The sequence below is a fragment of the Dasypus novemcinctus genome, chromosome 16, assembly GCF_030445035.2.
Source record: "Dasypus novemcinctus isolate mDasNov1 chromosome 16, mDasNov1.1.hap2, whole genome shotgun sequence".
NCBI lineage: Eukaryota > Metazoa > Chordata > Mammalia > Cingulata > Dasypodidae > Dasypus > Dasypus novemcinctus.
Genome location: NC_080688.1, coordinates 64,205,188 through 64,218,011, shown reverse-complemented (window position 1 = coordinate 64,218,011; position 12,824 = coordinate 64,205,188). Strand labels below are relative to the sequence as shown.

The following is a 12,824-nucleotide window of genomic DNA, read 5'->3' as shown; positions in this document are numbered from 1 at the left end:
GCCCCTGACCCCCACCCCACCCGGGCCTAGTGCCTGTCACTCAGTGCTGAGCCCCCCTTGCCTCAGCTCCCTGCCCTGCGTGCATCTCTGCAACCTGGTGTCCGTTCCTCAGGCCTGGCTCTGAAGTAGGAGCCCACCTTCTGGGTGGCTTCAAGTCCCCTGCCCCCTGAGTTGGGCTTTTTCGGAGGCAGGGTGATGAAGGGGAACCAACGGAGTTTTGGCGCCAAATGCAGGGAGTTCCAGTCCTGGCTCAGGTCCTTGCTGGCTGTGTGACTCAGGGCAAGTCACTCAACCTCTCTATTCCTGTTTCCGCATCTCTAAATTGAAGGTGGCCTCTCAGAGCTGTGTGGGCTGAGGAAAGATTAGAGGTGCCATGACTGACACGTTACAGGCACTTGATCGACGGTAGCTAGTGTTGTTGTAATTGTAAGTGCTGGCTCGTTTGCTTCGTGTGGTTATTAGAACAAGACACAAGTAAAATCAAAATTCAAGGCACCCTCAAGACTTGAACTGAAGGACTTCCAGAGCCAGGTTGCTGCCATGCGTTTCTGGGGGTCTGAGGCCCTGGTCGCCCCTTCAAATCCCCCGTCATGGAAGCACCCCTCCACTCTTTAGCCAGTAATTAGAGAGGCTAACCTCTTCTCTAGGCGGGGAGCGAGGGCCACACGGGGAGGACACCTGAGGTGAGGAGAAGTGCTCATTTTACAGATGAACAAACCAAGGCCCAGAGACAGGAGGTGCCGCTTTTGTCAGACAGGGCTGCCCGGCCCTACCTGAGTCTGAGAACCTTCCGTGAGGACGAAGAGGCCCGGGGGAGGCTGAGGGAGGCTCGGCGTGCCCAGGAATGGCAAACCCCTGAAGAGGCCCGCCCTCGCTGCGTTCCCCCCTGTTACTGCTTCCCTCCACCTCCGAGCTTGCCCTCCCCTCTTTCCCTCTTCCCTCTTGAGTTTTGTTATGTATTTTTTTTCCTATCCCTTTCCTACCAGAGGTCCATATGCTTCATCAAGCCTCTACTAGCCGTTGAGAGTTTGTTTTATTTTAAATGTGTGTGTTTAAGTTTTCTTCCTGAGCATGTTATTCTTGGAGACAGAACTGCCCTAGCTTGGGGGGGTGGGAAGGGAGGGGTAGAGGGCCTGGGAAGAGGGTGGGGACAGGCCGTGGCATCCCCTTTGGGACACCGCTGTACGCTAGCCCACCAGAGCTTGGGAATCTTTGGGTCTCAGGGGAGGCTCCCAGGGGGTGGGGGAAGGGGACCTCGGGGGCACTTCTTCCCAAAGAGACAGTGAAACAGCGAGTGGTGGCCCCCGCCTCCTGACCGCCCCTCGGCCCCAGTGGTCCTCCTGCCCGGAAAAACACACCTGAGCTGCCAGCAGTGTGCCATCCGCTCCTCCAGAAATGGAACAAAGGCTACAGAGCAAGGCGCAGCGAGAAGCCGCTGCTGGGCAGGCCACCCTCCAGGTCCTGGGTCGCCCAGGCCTGCTGCCACCACCCGCTCAAGGCCAGGCCCGGAGGCCAGTTCTCCGAGTTCCCCGGGCCAGCTGGTGATGCAGCCCCTCTCCTTCTGGAAAGGAAACAGAAGCCCAGAGACTCCCCAAGTCCCACAGCGGTGGTTTCCCAATTCAGAATCCCAGGCAGATGTTGGTCCAAAAGCACAGGACACTGGCACGTTTACGGGAGGGACGACCGCTCCCCCTTTCTCCGTCGGCTTGGAATCGTGTTTGCTGCCTGTCCAGCAGGTTCCATCTCCTCTATTTAAGGAGGCAGGACAAAGTTTAAGAAATGTTTGGGAATTTTCCCTGAATAGTCATTTAAAGCCATTTTGTCTTTAAAGGGAGAAGCCCTTAGCAAGCAAGAAAATGTGGCTCTCCATAAAGGACTAATTTCCTGGGGTTTTACTGAGTTAGGCTTTTTTCCTGACAGTCTAATGGTCATTTCATTTACAAACAGTATTTTCAGAAGAGAAGGACCCCCTGAGGGTCAGGACCCCTGCTTCCCATGTGGTGGCTGTGTGGGAATTAGAAAACGGTATCATTTCCTCCATGCATTTACTTTCACCTATCAAAAAGTTGTCATACCGATTTTAACTGTGCATTTAACTGCCACGTGCCAGAAAGTTGTCATAATAAATCGAACAAATCAATGAATGTCGATGCTGTGAGTAGTGCCCCTGCATAAGTTATCTATTGCTGTGTAACAAATGACTCTAAACATTAGCAGTTTAAAACAAATGATAAACATTTACTATCCCACAGTTGCTAGGGATCAGGAATTGGGCAGCAGCTTAGCTAACAGCCCTGGGACAGTCAGGAGGCTGCACTCAGGGTGTCAGTAGAGGCCCAGAATCTGGGGCTGGAGGGCCCGCGCCTTCACATGGCTGTTGGCCGGAGTCCCCGGGTCCTCACCACTTGGCTCCCTTTGTAGGCCCTCACAGCATGGTGGCTGGCTTCCCGAGCAAGGGGCCCAAGACAGAGCAAGGCCGAAGCAGCAATGCTGTGGGACCTACCTCGGAAGCCACGTAGCCATTTCTGCAATATCCTCCTAGTTCCACAGGTCAGCCCCATGCATGCAGAGGTAACCACACAGAGGGGGTGAACACCAGGAGGCCAGCATGTTTCGGGGCCGTCTTAGAGCCTGCTGCCACGGCCCCCTTCGAGGTGATGCCGTTGTACAGTGAGCAACCTGCACAGCAGTGCCTGTAGCACTACTGAGGACAGCCCCTGCCAAAGACCTTCACCACCTGTGGACAGAGGCTGCACTAAGCACTGTAATTATATTATCTGCCCTCCAGCAGCAGCGCCGAGACATAGGCAAAGTTAGTTACAGTGCAAGGCAGAGTAAAACAAATCACAGAAATCATCAAGTGTTCAGGAGAACAGCCTGGAGAGGTCCTGGCATCTGAACTGAGGGCTGGAGAGAGGGTCATCTGAGCAGGGCCCTGAAGCATGCATGGGAGGGATGGAGGATGCTAGGGAGGCAAGGTCGGGCATGTTTTCCAGCCCGGAGCTCTGCTCGTGCAGAGGCATGGAGGCCGAGAAGCAGGTCTTGGGTTTGGGGACTGGAGAGTCAGGTAGGGCTGGTGCAGGTGCCTATTGGGGGCACAGAGGGAGCACTGTGGCCACTCGCCCCATCGAGATGCCTGCCCACTCACAGCTTGTCAGGCGGCTGGGAAAGCCAGACTGGCCCTCAGCTCCCTGATGCTCTTTCTTCCTCTCTTTTCCTCTCCTTTTTCCTGGCAGAGCTTTGCCAGAACTACCACCAAGGTGGCTGCATCCACAGAGCAGGGCAGCGGCCCTGGGGAGCAAGCCAGTATGTTCCCAGGGTCTGAGCGGAGCACCTCCCCTGGGAAAAGCAGCCTTCGCCGTGCTGCAGCCTCCAGTGCTGGCCAAGCCTGCCTGGCCAGCACCCTGCCCTGCTTGCCCCCGCCTGCCTCCCTCCAGTCACCCTCCCCACAAGGCAGGGCCACCCTCTCCTTCCACCTCCTGCACAAAGACCTCACTGTCCACCCTAAATGCTCATGGTCTGGCCACTGAGTAGAGACGAGTGGCCATTGCTGGTTACCTTTGCCAGGCAGAGGCAGGAGCAGCCACTGGTTGTGGTTAAACACATGGGCCGGGGAGCCAGCCTGCAAGGCTTGACCTTCCGTGCCACTCTTCACCAGATAGATAGATAGATAGATAGATAGATAGATAGATAGATAGATAGATAGATAGATAGATAGATAGATAGATAGATAGATGTAGAGAGAAAAAAAGATATAGACGTGTACAAGGTAGATAGGTAGACAGAGAAAGATGGTAGAGACAGCTGGGTGGTTTATCATTTGCTTTTTTGTATTACACTTTTTATTTTGAGATAATTATCAATTCATGTGCAGTTATAAGAAATAATACTGAGACATTCCATGTACCCTTTACTATTTCCTCTATAACATCTTGCAAAACCCTAGTACAATATCATAACCAGGACATAGACATTAATACAGCCAAGTTATGGGGCATTCCATCACCACAAGGATCCCTCCAGTTGCCCTTCTACAGCCACATTGACTTCCCTTTTACCTCCACCTCCTCCTTAATCTATTCTCTATTTCAATCATTTTGCCATCTCAAGAAAGTCATTCAATGGAACCATCCAGTATGTAACCTACTGAGGGAGGCTTTGTTCACTCATCCAGGTGGTTGCGCATCTCAATAGTTCCTCCCTTTTTATCGCTGAGTAGTCCATGGGCTGGCTCCACCCGTTTGTTTACCATTCTCCCTTTGAAGGACATGTGAGTTGTTTCCAGTTTGGGCTGTTGTGAAACATTGGGCTGCTATAAACATTCATGTACAGCTTTTTGCGTGAACATAAGTCTTCATCTCTCTGGGATAAATGCTCAAGAATGCAATGGCCGGTTGTAAAGTAGTCGAACATTTAGTTTTTATTTATTTTATTTCTTATTTCATTAAAACTTCTTAAAAGCACATAGAAGACACACAACATAACCTTACAGAGAAAAAGAAGGCAGCAAAACCAACTTACTTCTGTATTAATGAAAAGAAAAGGTAAAATATTTAAAACATTTGCACTATAATTTTCCAGCTCAAAAAAAGAACCCAATATATATGTTTATTTGGAAATTTTGTTGGTAGGCTCTTCAAGTCTTAGGGGAAAATAACAGTATTTCTATAGAAAATTAAAGAAATGAAATAATGAAACAATTATTACATCCAAGTAAACAACATTTATTTTTAAACGGGACTGGCTAGTAATTTCTATCACCTATGAAGGAGGTTGGCCCTTGAGCCTCACAGTCAAAACATGGTACTTCTTTTCCGGTGGAGGGCTCACTCTTGTGCTGAAGCTGGAGTATTAAATGGGAAAACCTCCTCAGGGGTTCCATTCCCAGACTGTTCAAGGTCTTGAGTCAAATGAAGTCCTATTATCAGGGGATCACGGAATGTATTTAATTTACTAAGGAACTGCCAAACTCTTGTCCAGCACGCCAGCACCATTTTCCTTTTCCGCCAGCTTGTATGAGGGATCCAGTTTCTCTGCATCCTCACCACCCTTTGGTGTCGTCGCTATTTTTTATTTTAGCCATTCTGATTGGTGTGTAGTGACTATCTTACTGCGGTTTCCATATGCATTTCCCTAATGGCTAATGATGTTGAACATCTTTTCAGTTAAGATGGCTTATTGGTCATCTATACATCCTCATTGGTGAACCTTGCTATATTTTTTAATCATACTTACTAGGTCCCCATAAGAACTGGGATTTTCTTGGTTTGCTCTCTGCCGTACCCCAGATCCCAGGACAGCGCCTGGCACAGAAACCCAGTGACTATCTAGGAAGTGAATGCATGGCCTCTGGGGTCCCTGGCCCTAAGGATGAGAGGCAGCGAGGCCTCCGCTCTGGGAAACCCCCTGAGTGCCTGTGCAGGAAGGACTGCTCAGGGGAGGCCAGGCTGCTGGCACAGGCCTCTCCATGATGGAGAAGGGGTGGGGGAGCACCCAGCACCCCGTATGCCAGACCACTCCCAGGTGCCTCGAGGCAGCACTCGGAGTGGATGTCATGGGCCTGGCTCTCCTCCCCACCCCCACGCCCACCTCTCACACCTGCCTTCTCAGGGAGAAACTCCCCAGAGAAACGTATGGGGACCCCAGAGCTCTTCCCGTCCAGCTGGAGGCTTTTGGGTTGCACTTCTCTTTTCATTTCTTCCCAACTCTAACAGCACCAGGGTGAGGGCCAGGCCTCTGCAGGCTTCATCCAGGGGCCACATTCCCCCCATTTTTTACTTTTGATGAATAGAAGAGCCTTATGTGATCTGACATAAAAAAATGAGACCAGTTTTTATCCAGACTGAAGATGCTAACTTGGGCTGGGAGTTCTTCGTAAGGAAAACAACTTTAGGATAAAAGGATGGCTGCTTCCTGCAGAGAGGGGGATGCCCGATGAGCTCTGCACTACTCTTCCCTGCCGCCTACCACTGGCCACATTGCGGGTATAATATACATACACACGAGGTGTCGCAAAGCAAGCTGCTCCCCTCCGGGCTTTGTATTTTCATGAGAGTACCAGAAAACAGCCATGATAAACCAACAACGCACATGCTCATAATATTGAACATCAATTTTTATTTATCCGTGAAACGCCTCACAGAACTACATTTATAGGATTGAAAAGAAAAAGAAAGATCAAGGATTGATCGCAAGCGAAAGGAAACTAAGATGAAGCCAAGAATCAGACCAGGAAGCAAAACATATGCCTCAGGTCCCCCATGCCCTTGCTGAAAGTGTGGCACGGGCCACAAGGTGGGCTTTAAGCTTCCTAGTAGCCAGTGCGAAATGTTAGTCCACTATGGAGTCAGGGAGTCGTGGAAGAAGCCAAAGCATTTGCTCATCAGGAGCCCTGAGCCCTGCGAGAATATTCCTCCTTTGTCTTTGGGGGGAGCTTCCACAGGACAGCCTATGCCTGCTGCCTGGTGAGAAGCATAACGCCAAAGGGGCGAGAGCAAAGAGCCCAGGGTTACAATGAAAAGCCCCAGCTGTTTGAGTGGGGCTCAAGTTGGGGGTGTGATTTGAAGACGCCGAGAGGTCGGGGAGTTGTTCTGGTGGGGGAAGGAGGTGATGCCTGCAGCAAAGGCTGTGGAGGCAAGCAGCAGCAGGGAGCGGGGTGGGTGAGCCAGCCCCCCGGTCTGGCCCCGGTGGTCCAGCGTCCCCTCCCAGGGCCCTGTTCTCTAACCCCGGTCTTCCCCTCTGTGTGTCCCTGCAGGGCTCTGGCTGAGAACATGGCCAATGGCATCGACGAGCTCATCGGCATTCCCTTCCCCAACCACAGCAGCGAGGTCCTGTGCAGCCTCAACGAGCAGCGGCACGATGGCCTGCTCTGCGACGTGCTCCTGGTGGTGCAGGAGCAGGAGTACCGCACGCACCGCTCCGTCCTGGCCGCCTGCAGCAAGTACTTCAAGAAGCTCTTCACGGCCGGCACCCTCGCCAGCCAGCCCTACGTCTACGAGATCGACTTTGTCCAGCCCGAGGCTCTGGCCGCCATCCTGGAATTCGCCTACACCTCCACGCTCACCATCACCGCCTCCAACGTCAAGCACATCCTCAACGCCGCCAGGATGCTGGAGATCCAGTGCATCGTGAACGTGTGCCTGGAGATCATGGAGCCCGGGGGGGACGGCGGGGAGGAGGACGACAAGGAGGATGACGACGACGACGAGGACGACGACGAGGATGAGGAGGACGAGGAGGAGGAGGAGGAAGAGGAGGAGGAGGACGATGACGACACAGAGGATTTCGCTGACCAGGAAAACTTGCCTGACCCCCAGGACATCAACTGCCACCAAAGCCCTTCCAAAGCGGACCACCTCACAGAGAAGGCCTATTCCGACCCGCCCAGGGACTTCCCCGATTCCTTCCAGGCCGGCAGCCCCGGCCACCTGGGGGTGATCCGGGACTTCTCCATTGAATCTCTGCTGAGGGAGAACCTGTACCCCAAAGCCAACCTCCCCGACAGGAGGCCCTCCTTGTCCCCGTTCGCCCCGGACTTCTTCCCGCACCTCTGGCCGGGGGACTTGGGTGCCTTTGCCCAGCTGCCCGAGCAGCCCCTGGAGAGTGGGCCACTGGACCTGGTCATCAAGAACCGGAAGATCAAGGAGGAAGAGAAGGAGGAGCTGCCCCCGCCGCCCCCGCCCCCCTTCCCCAACGACTTCTTCAAGGACATGTTCCCTGACCTCCCCGGGGGGCCGCTGGGCCCCATCAAGGCGGAGACCGACTATGGTGCCTATCTCAACTTCCTGAGTGCCACCCACCTGGGCGGCCTCTTCCCGCCCTGGCCGCTGGTGGAGGAGCGCAAGCTGAAACCCAAGGCCTCGCAGCAGTGCCCCATCTGCCACAAGGTCATCATGGGGGCTGGGAAGCTGCCGCGGCACATGAGGACCCACACTGGGGAGAAGCCATACATGTGCACCATCTGCGAGGTCCGCTTCACCAGGTGGGCGTCCAGCAGCCCGGGGGGCGGCGGGCGGCGCAGGGGCTGGCGGAGGGCAGGGGTGGGAGAGAGCCGGTCCAGGGAAGGCCCGCCGGGATCCTAGACACGCCGCATGCCTTGCTGGAAGGGATGCTGGGTGCAGTGATTTTTAAAAACTCTTTAGAGGGCTGACGCATAGTCTCAACTACGATACTAGATGGAGCTCCAGATATAAAACCAAAAAGAGCTATTCTGTTGAAGACTCAGGCGAGGGCCCCCAGCTCCTGGCTTGCGTGGCCTCCCTATCCCCTTCCTCCCTGCAAATCCAGGGGCCCATGGGACCCAGTTTGAAGATCCCCAATCGAGTACGGCCCCTCTAATTTATTCGAAGTGGCCCCAGCAAACCTTTATTTAGCGTGTGCTGCACTCCAGGGCCTGCCCTGCGTGCCTTCCGCAAGCACGTTCCCACCCCCAGCCGTGCCCTGGCAAGGTGGAGGACTGGGCACCTTTGTTTCCAGAGGGAGGCCAGGTGGCCACTAGTAAGGGCAGCTGGTAAATGGCAGGGCTGGGACTTGAACCCCAGTGGGTGAGTGACAGCAAAGTCTGTGATGAAGACACTGCAGAGGCCCCCGGAGGCCCCCCAGTCACTTTTGCGTTAGACCTGGAGGATGGGCCTGCAGTTACGTCCTTCCCCTTTAACTCTCCGTATTAGGAAGAGAGTCCATTTATGTCATTATCAAAGGCATTTGAAACCGATACATTATAAACCTTTCATCTTTCAGAGACTCCACGCCGTTCAGCAAACATCTGTTATGTGCCTTTTCTGCACATAACAGAAAAGGGGGTTGGATAGCCAATCAAGGACAAACGTTTTAGGGAAAAAAAAAAAAAAAGACGAGTTCTATCATGGGCCTGCTCTCTTGTGGTTAGGAAACGCTGCTCGGCATTGCCAGTGGGGAGTCCCAGAAATGTTTTCAGGCGCCAGTGGCATTGCTGAAGTAGCCCTGAAGCTCCTCTAGCGACTGCTTTGAAGGACAGCACTGACGGTTTCGGAGGTGGCCTTGGGGCCTCGCCTCCCAGCTGCTTCACGAGGGAACGCGTCCGCAGGACCCCTCCCAGGTGACTGTGGAGGGATGGTCTCCTCCTGCAGAGGGGCAGGGCGCCCTGTACCAGGCGGTCCCTTCCTCTCTGAGGTGAGCTGCCCGGAGCTGCTGGCCTCAGGGCGCTCTGCCCCTGGTAATGCCCTAGAGCCGCTGGCCTCAGAGCACCCGAGGTACCTCCCTCGCCGATGGCGCCGCCGTCCTCAGCCCCACAGGGCCGGGGGGAATGCCTCAACAAGCCAGCGAGTGACAGAAGGGTGAAAAGCTGGAGGGAAACAGTCCCAGTTCCAAGTCCAGGTCCCTTGTCCTCCATTAGGGCCCTCTCCAGCGTGACTCTCAGCCCCCTGGGAGGGCCTTTCAAGACTTCCCAGGCCAGAAAGCAAGACGCCAAATGGGCCTCGGCGCTCTCTCCGGCCTGTCCCGGGACCACCTCCCTAATTTCCATGCCTGTCGGGCCTACCTCTTCCCAGTCAACTGGGAACACCTTTCCCTGGAGGGAGACCCAGGTCTGCTCGCCCCAGGGGCGCACACAGTGAGCCCACCCCGGCCCCCATCTCCCTGCCCTCCCTGCCCTCTCTGCTCCCTGGGACCAGTGTCCTTCCTGCGGGGCCCACACCAGGTCTGGGCAGCCGTGGGCCCTGCCTTCCCTTTTTTCTCGACTTGGTCAGACTCTACAGAGGCCCGCCCTCCCCACGCTAGTGCCTGCTCAGGCGGCCAAGCCGTGTGGCCCAGGACATTTACATTCCAGAGTCCTCCCTCCCAGCACATTCCTGATGACCACTCAGGGTGGCCTCCGTGTCTGCAGTCTCACCACCCCCTCCTGGCCTGAGGCCCTTCGTGGGGCAGGTCCGGCCACCCGTCTGTCCTGCCTCCCTCCGTTGACTGCTCCTGCTCAGCAGAATGACAGCCCGTGGGCCCCCCCGCCCCCGGCAGTAGCAGCTGCATTCCCCCCTCCATGGGCACCTCCCCCGCTCAGCTCCCGCTGGGCTGTGACCCTCCGGACAAGCATCCGAGATGTTCTTGGTCCTACCCTTCCCAGCAGCAGAGGAAGCCCTGGGGCAGCATTTCGGGGCTGCCACACATGGGGGGGGGGCCCGCTTTAGCTCCCACTGGAGCCTGTGGTTAAGGATAGGGGTCCCCCACACCCACCTGCTCCATTCTGCAGACCACTGCTTCCTTACTCTTCACCCCTCTCTGGCACTGTGCCCTATCAGGAATCTTCTCTGGCCTCAAGGCCCCACCCTGACCTGTGCAGGTTGTGTTTCCCACAATGCTCTCTGTAGCCAAGGCCCCTTGCAGCCTTGCCTTGGGGGCTTGGTTTCAGCTAAATCCACCTCCCCACCCACCGAGGTCCCTAACACCCTCTTCTTCCATACCTGGTGGCCTTCCAACAGCCACCTGAAGCAGCGGGGCTGCCTCTTTGGCTCAGAATTCCTGGCCTCCCTTGCAAGGTGAGACTGGGTCTCCCAATGCCCTTTGCACCCCCCGGAGGCCAGAGAGGGGCCCCGGAGCGGCTGCCTCCCAGTCCTCCCCTTGGGAACTTTGCCCCAGCAGGAGTCTGCCCCTGAGGCCCAAGCTCTTCCTTCACCGAGCTCTAGCAAGGCCTCGGTCCAACCGTCCACCCCTCGGCCCGCCCTTCCCCTCCAAGGCGGCCCTTTGGCCCAGGCTCTGAGTCGCCGGGACCCCTTGGGCCAGCGTACAGAGCAGGGCTTTGGCCTCAGATGCCCACCCCAGAATTCCAGACCCTGTGGGTCCACCTTCCTAGTGTCTTCAGCAACCGCAGCCCCCTGGGCATGGGGGTCGCCCCAGCAGACGCCCTTGCACCCAAGGCCCTGGCCGCTGCTTTCATTCTCTCACTCTCCAGGGTTGTCTGCCGGCCTGGTGTTAGGAGCCTTAACCTCTGAGTCTGCTCCTGATTTCCAGCCAGTCCCAGTGGTCGCCCCGCCATCGGACTCTTCCAGATGTGAAACACCCTCCCCCATGAAAGGCTTCAGCCACACTGGGTCTTTGGCCCCTCCTAGATCTGGTCACCCCATAATTGCTTGGCTCGGATTCACCTCCCCACCCCCACCCAGTGGGCATCTGTGCTCACACTCCCTCAGCCTGGTAACCGTTTTCTTCCTGAGAAAGCCGGGTACCTGCGCTGGTTACACAGGGGCAGCTCCTGCCAAGCCGGCCCCGCTGGCTCTGGCTTAGGACAGAGGGACAGCTCGAGGACAAAGGACAGGGGGAGTCTGGACTCTGCTCATCAGGGACCCCACGTGTCCTGCCAGAGGTGGCCGCTGGGATGGGGCAGTTGGGAAGGCTCTTGCACTCTGCTCCACTTGTGGGTGCCTACCTGCCCCCCCACATCACAGCCAACCCTCTGCGCCCCTTGCTGCCCCAAGCTCAGCCACCTGGGCCTGGCCCCCGCCCCATGAAGGCCTCTCAGTCTCCCTCCTCCTAGTCCCCCACCAAGCCCCCCGTACAGGAGCTGCGAGAGAGCAGGGCTGTGCCATGACACCTCCTCCAGGCTCTGTGTCCCAGCCACAGCCTGGCTCACAGAGGCGCTCAGGCCATGGGAGTGGGGCACAGAGCGAGGGCAATTATGATTATGAGACGAGGCCAGGCCCCGAGACAGCGGGGTCCCTCGGAGGGCATGCCATCCTGGGAAGGGGTGCACAACCACTGCACTCTGGGAGGCCTGATTTCACTGCTGTCTGCTGAATTCTCTACCTGCATCCCAAAAGGCCACGATTGCATCTCCCAACGCCCTGCCTCAAGGACAAGCCAAACACTGATCGCTCCGTCCATCCTGACAGTCAGGCTGTCTGCTCTCCAAACAAGCCCGGGAGCCCAGCCTTTTCCCTTCCTTTATTTTCTTTGTAGTCCTCCTACTCCTGGCAGCTCTGGGAGCCTTATTAAGGGAATGTAATATCATTAGCATTGGTAGCAGGAAGAAAGTTTGTCTCAGACCATCGGGTTACCCAGAAGTCTGGGTGGCTGCTGCTGGGAAAGCATTATGCTGATTGGGAGCTTTTATGGAGGGGCAGTGGACCTGAGACCAAGACTCCAAAGCCCTGTCCTTTCCCTTGGGGTGAGCTACGGGAACTTGCACATCTTTCCCAAAGATGAGATCTCGGAGGCCGAGGGAGCAATGCAGATCGAGGCTTAGGTGCATGTGACCCTGGCTGGATCTCTAATGAAGGGAAAAGGAATGAAATGGCAGGCGCAGAGCAGGACCAAGGGGCTGAGGAGGATTTAGAACTGAGGAGAGAATTGGCCCCACTGACATGGGTCAATCAACAAACGTGCCACAAGCACCTCCTCTGCAGTCAGTCTTGTGCCCTGTACGGAGCACAGAAGTGCCTGGCAGCTTCAGTGCTACAGACGCTGTCAAAGCAGGTCCCAGACCATCCAGGGCTGGAGCAAGCGGCACCTGCACTCGATAAGTGATGCTGGAGGAACGAATGGGGGAGTGCACGTCTCTCAGCAGATGGTGGTGTTTGGGAAGGAACACTGGGTGGTAATCAGGAGACCCAGTTCATGGTCTGGTTCTGCCACTAACTAGCTGTGGGACCTGGGCCCGGTCTCCTCCCTTCTCTGGGCCTCAGTTTCCCCATGTGTAATATGAGGCACTCCCTAAGGGTGCTCCGGTTGATGACCCCTGGCACAGTGCCCAGGATGAGGTGAGTGCTGATCCCCCGGCTGCCCCTTCCCTTGCCTCTGCTTCCCCGTGGGAACAATGGCAGCACGACTTCCTGCGCAGAATGGGCGTCAGCACGGTG

The 12,824-nt window shown here is 55.9% G+C and overlaps 1 protein-coding gene across 5 annotated transcripts in view; it reads left to right on the top strand.

The window, feature by feature from the left end:
* ZBTB7C (zinc finger and BTB domain containing 7C) overlaps window positions 1-12,824 on the top strand; it is a 301,513-nt gene that overhangs the window by 274,212 nt on the left and 14,477 nt on the right. For all 5 annotated transcript variants that reach the window (XM_058277645.2, XM_071208553.1, XM_058277643.2 and 2 more), the window contains one exon: window positions 6,755-7,981. In XM_058277645.2, coding sequence (XP_058133628.1) covers window positions 6,771-7,981 — 1,211 coding nt within the window. In that variant the 5' untranslated portion in view covers window positions 6,755-6,770. The remainder of the gene's footprint in view (window positions 1-6,754; window positions 7,982-12,824) is intronic.